At 50.8% G+C, this 22,044-nt stretch overlaps 1 protein-coding gene across 3 annotated transcripts in view; it reads left to right on the top strand.

Moving 5' to 3' along the window:
• Window positions 1–22,044, top strand: part of PSD2 (pleckstrin and Sec7 domain containing 2) — an 87,543-nt gene that overhangs the window by 63,141 nt on the left and 2,358 nt on the right. For 2 of the 3 annotated variants that reach the window (XM_027682692.1, XM_027682693.1), the window contains 7 exons: window positions 4,337–4,427; window positions 5,345–5,388; window positions 8,845–9,035; window positions 10,159–10,229; window positions 18,533–18,690; window positions 19,704–19,848; window positions 20,973–21,116. In XM_027682692.1, the coding sequence (XP_027538493.1) occupies window positions 4,337–4,427; window positions 5,345–5,388; window positions 8,845–9,035; window positions 10,159–10,229; window positions 18,533–18,690; window positions 19,704–19,848; window positions 20,973–21,116 (844 nt within the window). The remainder of the gene's footprint in view (window positions 1–4,336; window positions 4,428–5,344; window positions 5,389–8,844; window positions 9,036–10,158; window positions 10,230–18,532; window positions 18,691–19,703; window positions 19,849–20,972; window positions 21,117–22,044) is intronic. The other variant, XM_027682694.1, reaches the window with a different exon arrangement.

Below are 22,044 nucleotides of genomic sequence, written 5' to 3'. Positions count from 1 at the left end.
CCTGTGATCCCCTCCTTAAGCCAAGCTCACGGGTTGGTGTTGGCAGTACTGCTGTGTCAGTGGCACTAGGAGAGCTGAAGGGCTCTGAGGCAGGAGCAGCCACTGGCATCACCTGCAGAGTGCCACCAGTCTGCCCACAGCAGGTTTGTGTGGCCCAGGGCTCATTGGTACAGGTTGGTGGTTCCCTGCAGTGAGGTGATTTTGCTCCTGCAGCCTGGAACACCTCCACTACCTTGGTCCCGTCAGAACAGTGACCCCTCACTTCATGCTGGAGTAGAAATGGAGCTGCCTGGGTGTCTTCCCCTGAAGAAGAGTGTTTGGGAGAGGTCAAAGGGCCTGAGTGGAAGCAGGACCTGCTAAAGGCATGATGCTCATGCTGGGGAGCTCTGGAGATGTGCTGCAGTCACCACCTTGAGCTGAGAGGTTTGATTCCCAGGGCTTCCAGCCCAGAAGCTCAAGTGGTTTAACACCTCACAGAGGGAATGCTGGGAGAGCACTCCAGCAGCCACCCTTCACACCCTCTAGGTCCTGGGAAACTGCTTCTTCTGGGGCTTTCACATGGCACCTGCTCTTCTCACTGAGCACCCAGCTCCATACTCACCTGCACAGACTCCTAATGCTGGGATTTGGCAATAGCCAAGGAATGCCAGGCTACAGGCCAGAGTCTTCTGGAGATGGATGGAGCCATCCTGGACACTTCAGGAGATGGTCTGTGATCATCTTGGGTGAGCCAGGTCAGCAGCAGATGGCTGAGGCCAGGAGGAGGCAAGAACCCAAGTGTAAACAGGGGAGTTACACTGGGTTGAAATGATGGGATGGTAGAATTAGCCCTGTCTATCTACCACCAGATCAATCTCATCCTTGGGGCTGTCCCATGGAGGGTCAGGGGTCAGAATTCAATTATCCTTGTGGGTCCCTTCCAGCTCAGGATATTCTGTGGCTGTCATGCACCTTGTCTCTGCATCCCTGTGTTCCCATACAGTGTCTGCACCCATCCACCTCTGCCCATCCATTCCCAAACTGTCTCTCCCCATTCACCTAAGTATCTGGCCCTTCTCAGCTATTTAATCCACTGTTTAATCCACTGCTGGCTCACTGGCTCCCCATCCAGCACACCATGGTGCTCTCTCATACTCTGACTGGTTTCTCATGCTTTGCTGCATGGCCTGGAGCAAGCAAAGGTGGGACAAAGTTCTTTTCTGCCAGGGGGACATATCAGGAATAGTAGCTCCGTGTGGCTGTGAAACAGCCTCTCTGACTTGTTCTGTTGCTGGTAAGTGACTGATGTACCATTAAATAAAAGCAAAATGCCCCCATTTATGTCAGGCTGGACAGGAATGGAGCTCTGCCTACTCAGAGGTGCCAGTTCAGCAAGAGCCCTGAGTTTTGAGGTGTGCAGACACATTCCCCTGAGGATAATGTCCCCTTGTGATGACCTTGCTGAATCAGCCAGATGACCTGCTGTGTAAGAAGACACCCCACTGTGCCCTGGGAGTGGCCCTTTCCGGGATTTTCCTGGGATCCCCCATACTTGCTAAATACTGTTGCAGTGTTTGAAAGCTCAGGCAGTCCCCGGTGCTGATGCTGTTGATAATGAGGCACTTGTGATCACAGAATCCTTTCTTTGCAAGTGTTGATCAACAGAAGCTGCAAAGTCTTTGTCCTGGGGTGATTTTTTTTTTGTTCTCTCTTCTCAGTTGGTGTTGATGGGGAGGCACTTGCAGGGCTTTGTGTTCGAGTGGCTGGTCCCAGCCCACTTCCCAAAGCAGCAAGTGTTGAGAAGCGTTTAAATATTGCTGACATGAGGTTTTATTGCATCAGCATCCTGTGCTGACAGCCACCCTCAGTCCTGCCCCTGACCCTGCAGTGCTTCAACCACCTTGCCCAACAAGGTGATTCCCAGTATTCCCATCCTTGCTGGACCTTTCTTATCACCTGTTCTGGTTGTCAGGGAAAGGGCATATTTTTCAATTAGCTGCATTTCCACAGTGTGGCTCCTGTCTCAGGTGAGCTCAGAGACAGTCTTGCACCACAGAGAGAGACAAATCACAGAATAAAAAAAGAAGCCACCCCTTGGGATGAAGGTATGTCCCAGACATGTACGTGAGAAACCCAAAAAAGGACCTGTGAGGCTGGTAACTTGTGTTATCTCACTGTATCCAGTCATTTCCAAAAATGTGTTGGCCTCTGCATTCAGTGCTGTATCACTACAGCAAGATCTCTTTGGGCAGAAAGACCAGTGTTATGCACTCTGCTTCCCTGCTTCAGGGCAGGGGTGGGAGTAGTCACCTTCTCTCTGTGTAAATTTGGTGCCTCAAGGTCTCAGACAACACTCCTGCCTCATCCCCAAACTTCCCTCCTCATGCAGGTTCCTCGCTGCGTTTTTGAACGTTCTCTTTCACCCTCCTTCCTCTCTCCATCCACAACACTGGATTTCTCCTTTCTTTTTTGTGTCTGAAATTCACTGGCCAGTGAGCACACAAATCTCTCTTCCCTCTGCTGAAATCCCAGCATGTCTGCAAGGTTTCCTGAGCTCTCCTGCAGCCCATGTGCCCTCTGAGCCCTGCCTGGCAGCAGCCTCTGGCTAATGGGGGCCCTGGGGCTCCCCGTGGTGGCTGAGCTGTGTTGTGCCAACCGGGTCCCCAGGCACTGCAGATTTGTAACAGTTCTTTATTCTTCTTTTTCTTGATCTCTCAAGGGTGCCAGCTCATCTGGAGCTGGCACCAGCAGGAGGCATAATTAAGAGTATCAGACAGAGCTGCTCAAAGGCAGCACTTGGCTCCCCGTGTAGCCCAAGAGTGTTTGCACACACAGATGACAGGTGGAGGGGGGCCATGGGGAGCTAATCCCAAGGCCTCACTCTTTCCTCATGTTTTCATTTGGGGAGAAGCCTCCAGGTCATCTACAGTGCACATTTGTGGGCAGGTTTCTGGTGTCAGTCTCTTTCAAGACAAACAGAGAAAAGCAAAATGCCCCTATCAGTGCAGCTGGACAGGAACGAAGCTCTTCCTACCCAAAGGTCCCAATTCAGCAAGAGATGTAGAACATCTGAGCCCTGAGTTTTGAGGTGTGCAGACACATTCCCCTGAGCATTATGTCCCCATGTGATGACCTTGCTGGATCCAGCAGGTGACCTGCTGTGTAAGAAGACACCCCACAGAGGACACATCTTGCCCTGTATCATCTGCTGCAGCTTCATCCCCTGCCAGTGACCCTGTGAGGCCCTTCCTCTCCCTCACTGAGCCCCTAAGCAGGACTCTGATTGCTGTTCTTGGCCATCTTCCCAGGTCCTCCTGGATGGCCACCCTGTCCATACACGGATGTGAAGCACAGCCAGTGTCAGGATGCTGTTGGGATCCTTAGGACCACTGGTGTGAACTCACGCTCTCCTCACTAACTCCATTGTCCACTCCATGCGCTGTCACCCAGGGTCTCTCCTTCACACACTGCAGGGTGTGACATGACATGGCACTGCAGACACCCACTTTTCCTTTGTGTCATCAGCTTCCTGTTTCCAAAGCCTGCAATTCCCACTGACTCCTCCACACCTCTGCTCCAGCCCTTTGGAGAGGTGGGGTTGCAGAGGGAGGCTTGGGAAAAGGGCTGCCTGCCTCAACCCTTGCAGGCTGAGGAAGGGGCTCACCTGGCTATGGTGAAGGGTAAAGGGTTTGGGAAGGCAGATGCCACAGGTGATGGAGCCATGATATCAGGGATGCCAGATGGCCTGGAAGCTTCAGCACCAAATATCCTTGGCATTAGCTGGTGGTGAGTATATTCCAGGTTGTGAGATTCTCCCAGTGTATGTGCGTTGCCCTCTCACACCACTGCACTCAAGTTCATGCAGTACCATCTGGACCATCTCTTTTTGTAACAGCAATTGAAAATAACATTTTCCATGAAGGACCAGCCTTCCCTTGCCCAGTGCTGGCTGTCTCAGGTGCTGGCACTCCACGCTCACACAATTTCACACGCAGCAGCCTTGGAGCCCCATCCAAGCGTTGCCATTTCAACAGAGTGCTTGCTTTGAGTTTTGAGACACAGCCCTCGTGCCAGGACCAACCTGGATCACTTAGGAAGCTTGGATCAAGAGCTGGAGAGGCTATTTTCAGATGTCTTATCCCCACCATTAAAAAAGAGGTCATTTGAAACATTTGGCTGCTGGCATGAGCAAATAAAGCAAAGAGCCCCAACAGAAAATCATATCAGAAGCCCTTTCAGCTTTGAGCTCTTGGGACAAACCCAGGCTTTCAGCACCACATGTAAAATTGTTCTTTGAAAGGCACTGATTAAAGTCAAAACTCTCCACAAGATTAATGAGCTGCTTCTTTGCCTTACAGAACATTGGCAAAAAGATGTCATGCCAGCAGTTCATCGCGAACCTGGACGGGCTGAACGATGGGAAGGACTTCGCAAAGGATTTGCTGAAGGTACCGTGATATAAATAGACAGTGGGATACTGTCATTATTATTGCACTGCCACCTAGTCCTGCTGGGACACCCTGAGCCCTTCAATCAGCATTTTCCAGTGCACAGTTGTTTCAGAGAAGAATTATAGCCCCCGTGGATGTCTCTGCTAAGAGGTCTGTTCCCTGGTGGTGTTTTGTCCAGATTTGGGGCATATCTGCCCTCAGAGCATACCAGGGGCCCTTTTCCCCCCAGCAGCTCTGTAATGTACACAGAACAAGGTACCCCCAAATATGACCATCCAGCACTGATACTTCACTTCCATGTAATTAGATGCAGTGTTCCAACACAGCTAGTACAGTACCATGGGATATTGGTTAAACACCCCAAAGTGAGTATTTTTACCCTACCCCACCCCTCCATGTGGTCAGGGCCACCTCCACATTCTGCTTTCCTAGCCCATTCCTGCTTCTTTTCCAGTGCCCCAGGGAAGCCCCTGGAATTCTGCACAGGAGGAACTGGAAAACCTGATCCCAAGGTCACTCATCCCTCCCCTGCTACTCAGTTCAAGCCTCCCCTTTCCTTTCCCCTAGTGAAGACATCAAAGGTGTCGTGGCACATCCCTGAGTCTTCTAGCATCTTGTGTAGGCCAGGATTCATTCAGGACTGGGTGCAACACCCAGAATGAGTCAAAAATGTCATATACAGGCTCCTGAGCAAGGTTGGCTGCCGGACCCCCCTGCTGCTGATGTGCCCAGTCCAATACCCAGCGTGGCAAAAAGGGGTCTGGCAGGACAGCAGTTGTCCTGGTCATTGGTGAATGCCTCTCGAGGACAATTCAGCAGGGAAGGGATCTCTCCAGAATGTGGAGGAGGAGATGAGCTCACAGCCAGACATGACTTCCATGAGAGACACAGCTAATTCCATGTTCTTGTTTCAGACACTGTATAACTCCATCAAGAATGAGAAGCTGGAGTGGGCCATGTAAGTATATGCTAAGCATTTGAGAGTTAGTGTGTCCTTCCAAGTGTCTGGCAGGTCCTAAGTCATGTTTTTAGTCCCAGAATATTTCCTGCCAAGCCCTTAAGCACTGAAGTGCCCTCTGTAGGCAAATGGAGTTTATTTATGGCTTAGACACAAAAGAAGTTGGGGAGGTTGGTGACAATCTGTGGATCCACGATCTAAAGGAAGGGAATGCCCTCTTTGTTTACTATTAGACATGTAAAATGCTGGTCACTCTCCAAGTGCTTCAGGAGTCTCTGCACAAGGAAAGATCTGTGGTTACTTTAGTCACTGAGACTTTCCACCTCTTCCACATAGGTTTGGGTTTTTTTCTGGAAATAGAATCAGAGAATCACTCAGGAGAGAAGGGACCTTCTGATATCTCCAGCTCCCTCCTCAAAGTATGGTCAGCATTGAATTCAGACAAGGACACTCAGGGCTTTGTTGAGTTTGATCCTGAAAACCTCCAAGGACAGAGAACCCACGACCCCTCTGGATCAACAAACCAATACTTAATTATTCTGAGACGCGTTGTTTTCTTGTCTCTTTTGTTTTGCCTTATACCCCCTGACTCTTGTCCTTCTGCCATGCACCACAGTGAAGAGCCTGGCTTTGTCCTCTCAATAACCCCCTCACACAGGGAAGGCTGCCTGGAGGTCCCCCAAATCCACCTCTTCTCCAGGCTGAGCAAGACCAGTTCCCTCAGTCACCTGTTACACAGCCCTCAGGTTCCTTGGTGGCCTCAGCTGGACTCTCTCCACCCTGTTGATGCTCTTTGCTGTGCTGGGGGCCCAGCACTGTTTGCTGTATCACAATATAATGCAATGAGTGCAGAGCAGGGGATCACTTCTCTTCGCCTCCTCACTGTGCCGCTGTTACACAGCCCAGGGTGCTCTTGGCCTCTGTTTCTGCCAGGACACACTGGCTGGCTCCTGCTCACCCTGCTGTTCACCCGGAGCCCCAGTGAGGCCCTGGGGTGCTCCTGGCCCTCTCAGCAGTGGCCCTGTACCTCTCTTTTTTATGTCATCCACAAGCTCAGTAAGATGCACTCTGTCTTCTCCTCCAGATCAAACAAGCCTGGAAACAGCTGGCATGGTGCCCCCCATCACAGGTTCCTACAGCACCTTCCTCAGCCCTTGTTCCCCTGCTCTGCCACTCACCCCTGCCCAGAGCACAGACCAGGACCCTCAGCGAGGCCCCCCAGCCCCAGTGTCTCCTCTTTGCTGCTGATGGGAAGCCCCTAACAGACCTGGGATCCTAAGCTAACACTGTGGACATTCCCTTTCCCTTTTTTTCTTTCCCTTTTTCTCTTTCCCTTTTTCCCTCTCCCTCTTTTCTTTTCCCTTTTCCCTTTTCCCTTTCCCTTTCCCTTTCCCTTTCCCTTTCCCTTTCCCTTTCCCTTTCCCTTTCCCTTTCCCTTTCCCTTTCCTCCCATCCCCTCCGCCCCCCTTTCTTTTCCTCTCCTTTCTTTTCCTGTCCTCATTAATCTCAGACCTCTCTTTGTCATGGGACTGAATAGAACCTTCCGGGCCTTTAGCCCCATCATCTGCTCTCTTCCTCATATTATCCTGAGCAGAAAAGCATCTGGAGCTGGTTTGATCCTCCCTCCCTCCCCACCTACCTGGGTCAAGCTTTGCAGAGCAGGAGCCCCCATCGCCTGCCGTGCCCGATGGCAGCGGCTGGTGTCTCCTTCCTCAGCCAGCCCTGGGAAGGCAGGAGTTTCTTAGCGGGTCAGGTACCATCGATTTCCCTTTAAAGCCCATCCTTCCCATCACCTGCGCGTGGGCTCTGTCGCGAGAGGGAGCTCCGAGCTCCGCAGCCGCAGCCGGCGGGATGGTTTATGTAAGGGGAGTTCAGCAGGAGTGCATCCATCTGCCGCTGGATGCGGGCTCTGATTACACAACGCCCGCCAGCCCGGCTCCCTGCTCGGGCACATCCCAGGGATGTCACCCCTCACCCGGGTCCCGCTGCAGCGTCCAGCCCCCTCCTTCTCTCCTCCGCCCACTCCATGGTATCCCTGCAACCCCTCACTCACTCCACACCGGCCTGGGATCAAGAGACCCCTCAGCTCCTCAAGTGCTGAGAGATGCTCCCCGATATGGGATACCTGGGGCAGAAGGTCCCTGGCATGAGTTGCCCGAGTCAGAGAGTCCCTGGCACGGGGGTTCTCTCAGACACCCAGCACTGAGGCACAGCCTTGCACAGGCAGGACCCTCTCCTCCCTGCTTCCCTCTGCCTTCTGTCCTTGTCCATCCCAGGAAGGAAATGCCCTTGACCACAAATCCCAGCAGACAGGCAGATGTGTGACCATCAGCCCAGCAGCACGGAGGACTCTGAGGAGTCCCTCTGGTGCAGCCCAAAGAACTGAGCCCCACTAAGTCCCCACCCAGCTGTAGAGTCTGGGCTCTGCCTAAGCCCCAGGACTCCTGTGGGTGCTGAGGGCTGAGAAATCATCCTTCTCTTCCACGAAGTGTCTGATGCTTTTGCCATCTGCTTGTGCAGGGGGGCAGTGTGGTGTTTTACTGCTCACATCCCAGCCAGTGGATTCACCTCTGGGTCACTCCTCAGCTGATGTTTGGTCCCAGTCTGATCTGCAACCTAACATGACCACTCAAGGCACTTAAACATTGACATTTATCACACAGTGGAGAAACTCCCTGTTTGCTCTTCCTCCTTCATGGCCCAGGGACACTGGGAGCTATCACTTCCCATACAAGTTCTAGTTTCTATGTGCCAGAGTAGGTTTTACTCCAGGCAGGAAGAGACAGGCTTGGTGGAGTCAGTAACACTTTGCTAATATGCTGAGCTCTTGCTGTTCAAGGTCCAGGACCAGGCGATCTGTGAGAGGCAGTTTTTATGGAAATGACCAGCATTTCTTGCTCTTTGCCAGCTCACCCTGAGGACACAAATGGGGAGCTGATGTATAAGCTGTTCCAGGGTTTGTCTATTTTTGGTCAAGTGGCCCATCTCCCTAATGTCTGCAGAGCTTTTGTTCCTCAGAGATGCAGAGGACATTCCTTCAGTATCTAGGAAGCCACAGGTGCTGCCTCTCAGCAGTTGAGAAATGATGATAATACTGGGATTTCAGCAAAAGCTCTCCTTAAGCTCTGGTTTTAGGGCACAGAATCAGACTCTCCCTGTGAAATGCCTGTAGTCCTCAGCATGGGGTGTCTGCAGTTTCCCGGTGTTCAGACAAGCCCCCATCCTCTCACCCATGTTGAGTAACCTCACAGTGGGACCTCTGGGACAGTTACCTGCCACCCACACTCCTCCCAGCTCAGACCACCACTGGCACTCTCTATGTGCATTGTCCCTGCATCTCCTTTCTTTTTCTTTCCCTGGCCTGCAGTATAAACTCTAAACCAAAGGCAGACAGGGCACTCTGTGACCCACCCCACGTCTTCTCCGCTCAGTCTCTTCTCTGATTTTGTTTCCAAGTGATGAGGACGAGTTGAGGAAATCCCTCTCGGAGCTGGTAGATGACAAATTCGGAGCCAGTGCGAAAAAAGTGACGAGGATTGTTGACAGCAGCAACCCCTTCCTGGACATCCCCCAGGCGCTGAACGCCGTCACCTACAAGCACGGAGTCCTCACACGCAAAACCCACGCAGACATGGATGGGAAGAGAAGTACGTGTTAATGGGCCAGGGAGAGGTGCCCCCAGGCAGTCCCAGAGCTTTTCTCTACCATTGTCCCTGGCATGTCCTCACTGCATCCCAGGGAACACAAAAGACATCCCCTGAAGTGCCAGGATGCAGGAAAGGAAGGTGTTTTTGAGGCATAAATGTTTTCAGGAGGCCTCAATCTTCCTTTCTCACTGCCAAGGAACCTAACAGTGCCTGCCCCGCACAGACAGACCTGGGCTTCCATCCTATTCATGGGCCCATTCCCAATCCCACTCTCTGAGCAATGGGGGCAGGATGTCCTCCCCAGCCCTGGCCTTGGGGACAGTGTGGTCTGCCAGGCTTTGCTCCTGTGCATATCCTGCCATGTGCTGGCTGGGGGACAGAACACCCCACAGCTCTGCTATCAGCATGTGGGATTACAGGCAAGGTAAAGGAAAAGATATTTGGGAACTGTTAATGAGCAGAGATTAATTAAACCTTGGATAATCCCTTTTGCTAATTGGTGTGATTGGCCCAGTCACTGCAGCCAATTTAAAGTCTTTAGAAGAGATTACCACCAAAGGCCTCCCTTGCTTCCAGCACTTTCTTAATATCCCGAGCTTGGAGGATCAGCTGTCTTGTGGTGATGTGGATGGCTCCCCATGCCTTCCACCCCTCTCCAGCTTCCAGAAAGCTCTCTGTCCCCATGTCCATCAAGCTGGCTGGTGGCAATGCTCCCTCCTCATTGTGTGAGAGAAGCTCCTTACCCAGGGCACAGCTGCCCAACTCACCAGAAGCAGGGGAGTCTCAGGGAATGTCTCTGCTCCACGAGCGTTTAGTCCAAGGAGCATGAACCTGGGCTTAGAGGAGCAGAGACTTCCTGCAGGTGTCCCGTGGTGCCCCTGGACCAGTTCATCTCTGGTGTTGACCTGCTTTGTTCCTGCTGGAAGGCTTCAGAGCCCAGCTACTGTCTCTCAAACACATGCCCCTGCAGACAAGCCACTCATGAGCAAAAGCTTGGAGGTGTATGAGGTCTGGGCACCACTGTGTGCCTGTGGTGGGTCAGGAGAAGGGTTGGGTTTGCCAGGAAGGTCAAGCAGCACCAGCGGGAGCAGACATGTACAATTAAATATTCTTCCTTTTTTAGCTCCCAGAGGAAGAAGAGGTTGGAAGAAATTTTACGCTGTGCTTAAAGGGACCGTCCTTTATTTACAAAAGGTAACCATGGGGGATTATCCCCTTTGCTGTCTCGTGCTGTCTCCAAAGCAGTCCTGCTGTCCTAAGCAGGAGACTCGTAGGTGCAAGCAGAGGTGAATCCATGTCCTAACACATGCATGGACATCAACAGGCCTCCTCCAGAGACTATAGCTGGAGGATGCTCTCATCTTTTGTAATGGTGTTCGTGCTAAGGAGACTATTCACAGCCTCAAAAGAGGACCCTGAAGGAAGAAATATGAAAGAGGAAACACTGAGGCAAGATTTCTGCAGAAGTATCCCAGCAAGTAGGAGCTGTTGGAGAGGATGAATGAAGAGATGATATGGAATAGGTGAAATAGGGTAAGGGTGAGAAATGCAATAGGAAACTGAAGAGGTGGAGCATCTCACCAGTCTTATCCTGCCTGTTGTTTTATTTGCAGGCAGAGATCTGATTATGCACAGCTTTATTGAGTCTGATATAGAAAGCCAGTTGTTGTGATCTTTTTGGACTTCGGTAAAGCTTTGGATACTGGCTCTCACAGGATCTTTCTGGGCAGAATGTCCAGCCCACAGCTGGATAAACACATCATGTGGTGGATGAGCAACTGGCTCATGGGTTGGGCACAAAGGGTGACAGTGACATCAGGCTGGTGACCTGTCACTGGTGGGGTTCCACAGGGCTCCATTGTAGGCCCTGTGCTCTTCAACATCTTCATAAATGACTTGGATGCAGGACTGGAAGGGATACTAAGTAAGTTTGCCCACACTAAACTGGGAGGACCTGTTGACTCCCTCAAGGGCAGAGAGGCCCTGCAGAGAGACCTTGATAAATTAGAGAGATGGACAATCACCAACCATATGAAGCTCAACAAGGGGAAGTGCTGGATTACACCCCTGGGATGGGACAACCCCCGATGTACGGACAGACTGGGAATGAGAGGCTGGAAAGCAGTGCCGGGAAAGGGCCCTGGAGGTCCTGGTCAATGGCCAGTTGGACATGAGTCAGCAGTGCCCTGGCAGCCAGGAGGGCCAACCCTGTCCTGGGGGCATCAGGCCCAGCATTGTCAGCCAGGCCAGGGAGGGGATTGTCCTGCTCTGCTCTCTGTGGCCTCACCTCGGGTTCTGAGGGCAGTTTTGGGCAGCATAACATCAAAAACATCTAAAGCTGTTAGAGAGCATCCAAAGGAGGGACACGAGAATGGGGAAGGGTCTGGAGGGAGCAGCTGAGGTCACTTGGCTTGTTCAGCTGGAGCAGACTGAGGTCAGACCTCACCAGGGTCTGCGGCTTCCTCACAAGGAGCAGCAGAGGGGCAGCTCTGATCTCTGCTCTCTGTGACCAGTGACAGGATCCGAGGGAACAGCTGGAGCTGTGTCAGGGCAGGTTTAGGTTGAATCTTGGAAAAAGGTTCTTCCCCCAGAGGGTGGTTGGGCACTGACCAGGCTCCCCAGGGCCCTGCTCATGGCCCCAAGGCTGCCAGAGTTCAAGGAGTGTTTGGATGGCACCCTGAGGCACATGCTGGGATTGTTGGGACTGGCCTATGCAGGACCAAGAACTGGACTTGGATAATCCTTGTGGGTCCCTTCCAACTCAGGGTGTGCTGTGATTCCATGATTTTGTGCTTAAAGTTTATATTCTTCTTCATGGACTTCCTGATCTGAGTCCTTCCATGGGCTGCCAAGTGACACTTTCTGCCTCTCTTCATCTCTGCTTGTTGAGTAGCCACCTCTAGTCAACACAAGCACAAATCCCAGGTCCTCATGGAAATCAGAGTCACCACGGAATATCTTCCCTGCACGCTGTAGGATGACACTTGGATGCTAGGAGGGTTTGCTGGAAAGTTTTCCGTGGGAAAATCCAAGGAGACTGGATAGGGGCTCACTTGAATGTGAATCCCAAGCCAGCCCAGGATGCCAAATGTCTGTTCATAATGCAACAGCATAACCCACTGAACTAGGTCTGAACTACCTGAGCAGCACACGCCGAGCAGTAACCCATTGAACTCACCTTGCTGGAGCAGCACTCCCCGTGGGCAGATGCTCCTACGTATTGCAGCATTATCTCCACAGCGATGAGAGTAAACAAACAGTGAATTGTATAAGAAAGGCAGAAAGGTCCTCGGGGCAGCACGGAATTATGACTCAGAGCTCACAGCACACCCCAATGATTCCTGTGTTTTGCCAGGTCCTATGGCAGATGTCAAGAAGCCAGCAGAAATCTGGCAGCAGCGCATGGTAACCTGCAGTGTGGGTTGCTCTTAGCCTAGTGGAGTTTTCACAGCCCTGCCACTCTGTCCTGCAGCTGAGGGAGAGCCCAGATCTAATCCAGCCCTTCAAGTCAGCAGCACTCTTCTCACATCTCAGTCCTTGTCTCGTTACAAGTTTCCACATGGAGCCCACCAAAGAGTCCTCGTGCTGACCACGGGTGATGCTTGAGGATTTGGCTTGTACAGAGCTACCATCAACATTTAATTTTATGACAGTTTTTCCATGGAAAAAAAGAAAAAGAAATTTCAGTGATTGCAGGAAGCTTTTGGATGTGATTGGATTTTCCACCAAGGACTTCTCTCGGCATGAGTCAGTTGAGAGGGTAAATATTTCCTCTTGAGGAGCAGGCACTGATCTCTTCTTTGTGGTGACCAGGGGCAGGACTTGAGGGAACGGTCTGAAGCTGTGACAGGGGAGGTTTAGGTTGGAGCTCAGGAAAAGGTTCTTCCCCCAGAGGGTGGTTGGGCACTGAACAGACTCCCCAGGGCAATGGGCACAGCACCAAGGCTGCCAGAGCTCAAGGAGTGTTTGGACAATATTCTCAGGTACCTGGTGTGACTCTTTGGGATGGTCCTGTGCAGGGCCAGGAGTTGGACTTGATGATCATTGTGGGTCCCTTCCCAGCATATTGTGTCATTATGTGACTAGGAATGAAATACACTTTTAGAATGGAATTTTATTCCCACGCTGGACCAAAATCCAATTTACTGAAGATTTTCTTGACTGCTTGTACAGCAGCAGAAGGTACCATGACACTGACACTGAGTGTCATCGCTGCTCCTGGGCAGAGGGTTGGAGTTTCTTTGCTGTTTCAAGGCTTGCAGCAATATCCACCCATTAATATAGTTCATTATGTTAGTCCGAGGTGTTCAGGATTTAAAAGAGAGTGAGGATGAGACTGACATGGCAGTTAGAAGACTGTTCTTATCTCAGTGACCTTCAGGAGCAAATGGTTAAGACTGAGGGCTTTCTTTACGGACAAGGACTGAAGAAGCAAAACACCCAAGATTTGTTTAGGTAATGAAAATGTCTGATAAATAACAGCCATGACTGATGTGTAATTAGCAGGAGGGACCAGAATTGCCAAGGGTGCCCCAAGGAAGCTGCATCTGGAACAACAACAAAAGTAAAGCTAAGGAATGTTTGGGCAGAGGATTTGGGCAAAGAGGGGTTTCTTGGTTGTGAGCTGCTGCCAGACTGTGTTGAAGTCCTCTTCAGGACTTCAGGGGATTCCTTGGGCTGGGCTTGGCTGTAGACTGTGTCTACCAGGCTTGCAGAGACAAAACAGAAGGATGAGACCATGAAGACAGAGTCTTTTCCCTATCATTTCCAAATATTCCCAAAGCCATGAGAGTGGATAAGCATCCACCTGTCCTGTGGAGTCCTGGTGCCATTTCCTGCCTATGGGGTGGTTTGCAGAACAAAGGAGTTGCACAATGCAGAAGGAAACCATGTGCCAGCCTCCAGGATCTCAGCAGCAGATGCCTGCAGATAAACATAAGGTAGAACCTGGCTTGAGCACAAATCACTGGGGAAAGATTTTCTGATGTGAAGATAGAGGAGAAAGCACCTGCCTTCAGACCCACCTGATGTCACGGAGCACAGGTTCAGCCTGTTCCACTTTTTCACTCAGACCAAATCAAGGATCTGGGCTTTAATAGTAAATTCACAGAAGTTTCATAGGAAACTTTCCTCCATTTGGTTTTGAGGAGCAAGTTGAGTATAAATAAGGGTGAGAGATAGAGGGAAAGCAGGGGGGAATGGAAGGAGGGCCTGGGGAGGTAGATAAAAGGAGGAACAGACAGACAGAGAGGTGGACATAAAACAGGCAGAAGGGTGGGTGGGTGAACAGGTAGAAGTGGGTCTGACAGAAACAATTCAGGCAGCAGCCATGAACCTGCTGATGAGGAGATGTCACATGTCATTGACTTGCTGGTGTTAATTGCTGGATCAGCATGTTGGAGCACAGTCTGCTGAAGCAATTGCTTGATCCCCTAAAGGGCTGCAGCACAGTCTTGAGGAAGAAATGCAGGCTTGGGAGCAGGGCACACCTCTCCTGTGCACTAATCTGCTCTGGGCACTGACTCACTCCATGGCCTTTGGCAACTTACTTCACCTCTGTGAAATGGGGATAATAACCCTTAATCACCACACATGGAGGGGTGTTGAGAAGAATGATGGAGAGCTGTAAAGCATGAGGTGCTTTTATACAGGGGGACTGGAAAGGGTGCAGGTCTTCCCACAGGTTCTGCCCTTGCAGCCCCCAACCACGAAGGGATTCCCTGCAAGGCCCTGAGCCACAGATGCTGTTGCAGGCAGGCCCTTGCCAAGATAATGCTCCTTGGAGAGCCAAGTCCTTGTCAAACTGGAAAGTGCACAAGGGTTAGTATTCCTTATTAAATGGTTTGTTTAGGCTGGTAGATGTGAGGTGAAGAAAAAGAAAAAGAGGAAAAGCCACTCACAAGCCAGACCATGAGGAATCTCTGTCGCTCCATGTCCATATTCCCATCGCTGCCCAGAGCTGGTTCTGAGGCCAGAGGAGAGGGCAGCAGATACACCAGGCTCTCTCACCACATCCAGGTACCCTACAGGGACAAGATGTAGGGGCCTTTTCTTGACAAAACAAGCTTTGAGATTACTGGTGGATCTCCCACCACCTGCTCACAGGGGTGGGCAGCAGGGGACAGTGGCCAAAGCTAAGGCCAAGCAAGGGGGTGGTCGTGCGTGTTCAAGCAGAGCCTTGGGGCAGCAGGAAAGGCACATGAATGGGGAATCTGGCTACACCATCAACTTCAGAAGCTGAAAGTAAATGTACAGGGATTCTGAAACAAAGTGTCCACACCTGGGATCAATTCCTGCAGAGGATATCCCCAAAACAGACCCTGGAAAGTGCTGATCCACATTATCCTACACCTGGAGAAGCAAGGGAAAAATCGACATGCCACCATTCAAGGGCTGGGGGCTAAGGGTAACTGGAATGATGTAGCACAGCATTCCTTTGCCCATTTCCCAGTGACAAGTACCCGTGGGAATGGTGCAGGACACATATGACAAAAATTCTAGAGCTCCTTGATACCAAATCAACCTCTTTGCCAGGAAATGCATGGCAGGATAACAGCATGGAATCAGGTTAGTGATACGATACAGAGGACAGAACATTGCCTGAAGTTCCTCCAAATATGATACCACTTATGTTTTAGTATAGATCAGTTTCTTTGAGAGTTAAACCAGAATCACTTCACTGGAAGTGTCTGTGTTACTGTTATGTTGTGTTTTTGGACACATCTCTTCCTCAGCAGCAGTTTATGCACACACTTAAACTTACATCAAAGCTCAGAAGGGATCTGAGGCAAAATGCAGAGAAGCTGCTGGAGACTTTGGAACAGAGCTGATGTGATTTGTTAAAGGGCAATGGGATTATTCTCCAGGGAGAGGCTACATGGAGTAGGTTACACTGTGGTGTAAGTGCTGGGCACTGTTGTGGCTTCAGACTTGTGTGGCATCGGGTAAGCCTTGGGGATGTCTGTGGATGGAGCAGTTTAAGAGCACACAGACATCCCTCAGCATCATCAGCCATCCACACCATCATGACCACGGGCACTGGGATGAGCGTCCTGGGAGAGTCAGCCCATGCAGTGACCTCCAGCACTTTGCACTCCTGCAAACAGGGAGGCAGAAGGTGGAGAGAACCCACTTTGTTCAACCTCACTCTGATTTACTGGGCCCAGCACTGGAAAAAGAAGATTTGGCTTTTCCTTACATAGACACTGAAGCCTGAGAGCCTGAAATCCATAGAGGCAATACCTGATGATTCCATTCAAGCTGAGGATCTGCCTTAGTCAGAGCAGTTTGCAGCTGTGGCAGGTTCTTCTTGTCATGTGTCTTTAAGCCAAGTTATTTGTGCTGTATTTTCAGAAAGCTTACCTTGAAATTAGAGATCAGCACAGTCAGATTTTTTCAGATCCAAAGAACTTCAGCCTTGGAAAAACATCCTGAATTGAGGGATCTCTACAATATAGGAGGCCTGAGCAGCAATGTCTTCCTCAAGCAAGTATTTCTCTCCAAGTAGGGTAACATATTAGGTCCTCACAAGGCAAAGCATTTGTTTTTCTTTGCTGCAAGGCTAATAGCCCATTCCTCTGGCTACTGAAATCCCTACCCTGGAAAGGTCATCTATGCTGCCCAGCTGAAGGCCCACCCAGGGCCTGCAGCACCCAGCCTTCCTCTGCTGGAAAGCCAGGGCTATTCTTTGGGATTCACCAAGCCCAAGAGTCCCTACCTGACATTTCTGGTTGGCCCTATGGCATTTTTTTTGCACAATGCCAAGTTTCAAATGATGATGGCAACCACTCTCCTGGATGGGATGACTGCTTCAAAAAAGGAGTTTCAGTAGCTTATTTCCCATCAGTGAGCCACATCCATGGGCTGGGGAGTGCTGATGCTCTGGAGAGCAACAAAGGGGAGACCTTTCTGACCCTACACCAGAGAACAGCCTCACTGATCAGAGTTACCATCCAGGAGCCTGCAGCATGGCTCTTCCTGAACAGCTGGATTTGTATCACCAGGACACAGGAAAAAAACATCTTTTTGCAAATCTGCAGAACAAACCGAGGTCTGGCTTGAAAGCTGAGGAAGGGCTGGGACAGACAGACCACCACCACCAGACAGAGCTGCCCTGGTGCTGACAACCAAGGGCAGTCAAGGAAAGGAAATTGTAGAGCACATTAGTCCTGTGGCACTGTAACCTTCCAGGGCGAGGCAGGCCCTTCCAGGGACACCCTGTCCTGCCGTGGTCAGGGTGGTGGCACGGTGCTTTGCTTTAGCCAGGCCAGGCTCTCTTACATCACCTATCCATGTGTGTATCCATCCATCTGTCCATCCTTCCATCCCACCATCCAGCTGGACCAGCTGTTGAGCTGGCAGGGCTGCAGAGTGAGAGAAAGGGTATTGCTTTAAGTGGCCCTGAGCTCAGTCACTGGGAAAGAAAAAGGTAAACACAGGATTGACTGGACTCTGCTTTTTCCTAAAAAGTGCTGTGCCAAGGTCATCTTTTCGGAATCCCATGTTTGGTGTTTTCTACCTTGTTATAAAATATACACATATGTAGTTCTTGCCTAATTCCCCACTTGTGTGAAATTGTCCTTCACTGGAGAAAGCAAAGCAGGAATCCAGGGAATGCGGCTGCAGTTTGCAAGTGCCAGTCTAATGAATGACAGGGGAGACCATGCCAAGGGGGCACTAAAGAGGGTTCAAGAGCGATTCAGGTGGGCCATGCTCAGTCTGGCAACTGCCCAGCAAACCCCACACCTCTGTGGAAGAGCACTGGTTGCAGGGATGCTGCTGTTCCAGAGCCCAGACCCTCCTCCACACAAATCTGGAGTGATAGGACAAGGAGTGATGGGTTCAAACTGAAAGAGAGGAAATTTAGGTTAGATATATGAAAAAAATTCTTTATTGTGAGGGTGGTGAGGCCCTGGCACAGGTTGCCTGGAGAAGCTGTGGCTGCCCCACCCCTGGAAGTGTCCAAGGCCAGGTCAGCTGGGGCTTGGAGCAACCTGGGCTAGTGGAAGGTGTCACTGCCTGTGCCAGGGAGTTGGAGTGAGATGGTCTTTAAGGACCCTTCCAACCCAAACCATTCTGTGATTCTATGATTCTATGAAGCTGCAGCACCAGGCCAGGTACTCACTGATACCCACTGTGGACTGGGAATTGCATCCCAGCTTGAGCTCTGAGCTGTGGGGGCAGCTCTGCAGAACCCTGGCCCTGCCTTGTGCCTTCCCATGAAGCCTCAGGCATGTGCCGTGTTAGAGATAACTATTGCTAATTATGTTTGAAACTTTCATCTCCTTCTTCACATCTTCCCAGTGAACTTAATGATGGAAGCAGTTGCCAGATGTTAATTATTATCATTATCAGCTCCCAGCACTTACTGTACAAAGCAGTGCCTTTTCCTGGTCTCGGCACTCTGTGATTATAGCGCGGGGGGGGAGAGGCAGGTTCATTAAAGCAGCCCGCAAGTGTTAGTGTTGTCATTATCCAATTAACGTTCCTCTTCACAGGATGAATATAAACCTGACAAAGACCTCTCTGAAGTGGATCTGAAGAACGCCATCCGTGTGCACCACGCCTTAGCCACAAAAGCCTCTGACTACAGCAAGAAGTCCAACGTGCTCAAGCTGAAGACAGCTGACTGGAGAGTCTTCCTCTTCCAGGCCCCGTGAGTACCAGCTCTTCCCTGGGTGGGCAGCCTGACCTCCAGCCACTGCCAGAGTCCCCCTGACCTGCCCAGCTCAGCACACGCATCAGGGGACAGGGCTGGGGGAGCAAGGAGCTGAGGGACTGTTCAAAGGACTTGGTCTGAGGCCACAGTTTCTTGGTAGCTTTGTGTCAATCCTGAAGATCTTTCTCATCTGTCACCGATCTGGGCTGAGCAGGATGGGCTGGGATGAAAAGGGCTGAGTAAAGGGCTCCTCTTGCTAACTTCAATTGCCAGTGGAAGGGAGAAAATCCGTGTGGTGCATTGAACTGAGGAGGTGATGATTCCCCTCATCATCCTTTGATGGGGAAACTGTCTAAAGCTCCTCAGAGAAGACGTCTCAGCCAGGCTGGATCTTCTTCCTTCCTTAGTCCATTGCAGAGGAAAATTGTGATGTTCATAAGTGTCAAGTGTGATTGAGTCATCTCTTCTGTCATGTGTTTTTCACATCTTCTGCTGAGAGAGGTGACATTGGAAGTTGGGCTGGAGTCCTATCAAGCTAAAGATTGACACCTGAATTTCTGCAGCAAAAACCTCTGGAAGGGTTGGGGGAGCAATGCCTGAACAAATTTGATGAGAGACCCTGGGTAATGTCCCACCAATGACACAACTGAGGGGTCCATCCTGCTCTGTGGGACCGCTGTTGTGCAGCTCTTGCTCTCCAAAGAGCAGGACATCCTTGGCCCTGGCCTCTCCCCAGCTCCTCAGGAATGCTGACAGAGCTGATGAGGAAGGCAGGACTGCCAGGACTCTGAGAGACAGACAGCAGCCCTGAAATCATCAAGGCATTGTAGAGGAGCCAGTTATCCAGGATCTCCCTCTGGTCACAACCCAGGGTGGCACAAAGTGGCTTCAAAGCAAAGCCACTGATGCCCCTCCTGAGCACAGGTGGCTCCAGGACTGTTGTGAGCTGCCTGCTCCTGGGTCAGGAGCATTTACAGACACCCTCTCTCTTCTCCCTTCCTCCATAACAGGAGTAAGGAAGAAATGCTCTCCTGGATCCTGCGAATCAACCTCGTTGCTGCCATTTTCTCTGCTCCAGCCTTCCCAGCTGCAATCTGCTCCATGAAGAAGTTCTGCCGCCCGCTCCTGCCTTCATCCATGACCAAGCTGTGCCAGGTAATGTGAGAGAAGGAGTGATGGAGGAGTACCCAGTGCTCAGCAAGCCCTTCAGCAGGCAGCTCATGCTGAGCTCATCTGCAGGTCCCCCTGTTCCTGCCTGATGGGCACATTCAGGTGCTCGGGGCAGGAGCAGGGGAGTGGAGCAGGCGACTTGGACAGATGTGGAAAATCCTGGTGTTGGGCTAGTGCTTCCTGTGCAATGGCTGTAAACAACCCTACACACACCTGCCTGATTGGCTGTTGATTCTGGCTGGTTTATTGCTCTTTGCCCATCACATCCCAGCACCTTCCTGTTGCTGGAGTTGAAACAGCTGAATAGCTCCGCAGTTGATGCTGCAGAGCCCAACAGCTCTGCGGGTTTATTTTATTTTTATTTTATTTACCTGGCATAAATAAACTATTTACCTATTTTTATTTTATTTATCATGGCACTCAGGGGTGATAGCCTCTTGTTTTTTGAGCTGCAAAGCCAAAGGTGAAGCAGGAGTCTGAGTCTCACTCAGTAGGGAAGTTTCTGGAAGCAAGGGGTCCCGGTGCACAAGGCCACAGCTGCCTAAGGCCCAGCTAACCAAAAGCAGCTGCCATCCAAAGAGGAGCTTTTGTTTCCCTGTCCAGGGAAATCCCAACATGCCTTAGCACCTCCAAAAAGTAGGGACACACTGCCACTGCCCCCCAGCAAAGGGGAGGACAGCCTGAAATATCAGGGCAGAGATACAGCTACTGTCTGCTGAGCCAGATGAGGCCAGATGTCACCTCTCTCAGAGCCCAAAGGGGGAGGGTGCTTTTATCTTGGCAAGAGCAGGATGAGCAGCTCTTGGGGCAGTGCTGGTTCTGCCTGGCTGTTAAAGGATGTGGAGCATTTCATGTTTATGATGCTAAAGACGCCCCGATGCCAAAAAGTGCTCTTGGCACTTGAGATCCCTGAGGTTTGGACTCACTCAGATACCTGTGTTTCCACTGCTCCTTATCAGATGAATTTGCAAATTCACAGCACACCTTTGGCTCCAGCACAGTAGCTGAGCTTTTGTCCTTGCAGAGAGAGCTCCCACACCCACAGGCAGGCGGTGCACTTGGGTGCTGCACTCCCACGTTTTAATACCTGACAACTCTTCTCTCGGCAGGAGGAACAGCTGAGGTCTCATGAAAATAAAATGAAGCAGATTGCAGACGAATTAGCAGAGCATAAATTACATCCTGTAGAGAAGAGCCTCAAGTCAAAAGAGGCTGAGGAATACAGACTCAAAGAACATTACCTAATATTTGAGGTAAAGGAACTTTCATCTTTTCTGTGATAAATGATACCTTGGCTGATTGAGGAGAACTGAGAACTCCAGGGTGGATGCTGTGGGCCTGGGAGGGCATGAAAGGAGAGAGAAGGACAAGGGCTCCCAAGCTGGATGGGTGTCTTGGGACAGGAGCAAGCCTTGCTGTTTGGCACTGAAGCTAAAAAAAGACATAACAGACATTCCCTCCCCTCTGTGATTTCTAACCAGAGGAGGGGAAAACTGATGAGAGAAAGAAAATCTTCCTTTACTGTGCCAAATCTTGACATTTCCTCAGGTCCCAAGCAAGAAAGTGGTTCAGTTCTTAGTGTGCCTCAGTCTTTTGCAGCAACATTAATAAAAAGTGAAGGGAATCCCTGGGAGAATTAATCTTGTTTTGCTGCAACAATTTCTGTAAATAAAGCCAAACCCAGCATTACAGCTGATTACAGACTCTTTGAGGATGCATGTAACTAAGTTTTAGCTCTCTTTAAAGTCTAATAGGCATTTAATTGTGGGAGAAATGGGATATTTTGTTCCAGTGAGAGTTGAGCAGAAAATTCCTGCCACATAGGTGTCAGTGGGAAGGGACTGCTGGAGGCCTCTAGTCTTGCTTCCAGCAGGAACTTGGAGTATTCCTAGTCTTAGCCCAGACTGAGTGTGTCATTTAGTGGCTGAGCCTCAGAAATCTCCAAGGATGGAAATATCCCACCTCCCTCATGCCAGGGCTGCACCACCCTTTTGTGTAACACCCAGACTCTCCAAAGCCACAGCTTCTGGCTGCTGGTTCCTTTGTCTTTGTACCAACCTTTCAAGCAGTTGCTGCTGCCTCCCATTTTCCAGACATCTTGTTTTGGATGCCTGCAGAGAAGTCTCCATCCGAGCATTTCTCTGGGCTGTCTTTTCAGCCTGTGAGGAGAAGTTGGCACTT

This window comes from Neopelma chrysocephalum, unplaced genomic scaffold (genome assembly GCF_003984885.1).
Source record: "Neopelma chrysocephalum unplaced genomic scaffold, ASM398488v2 Primary Assembly neopelma1_63, whole genome shotgun sequence".
NCBI lineage: Eukaryota > Metazoa > Chordata > Aves > Passeriformes > Pipridae > Neopelma > Neopelma chrysocephalum.
Note: the sequence above shows the minus strand (reverse complement) of the source record. Positions and strands in the feature narration are given on the sequence as shown.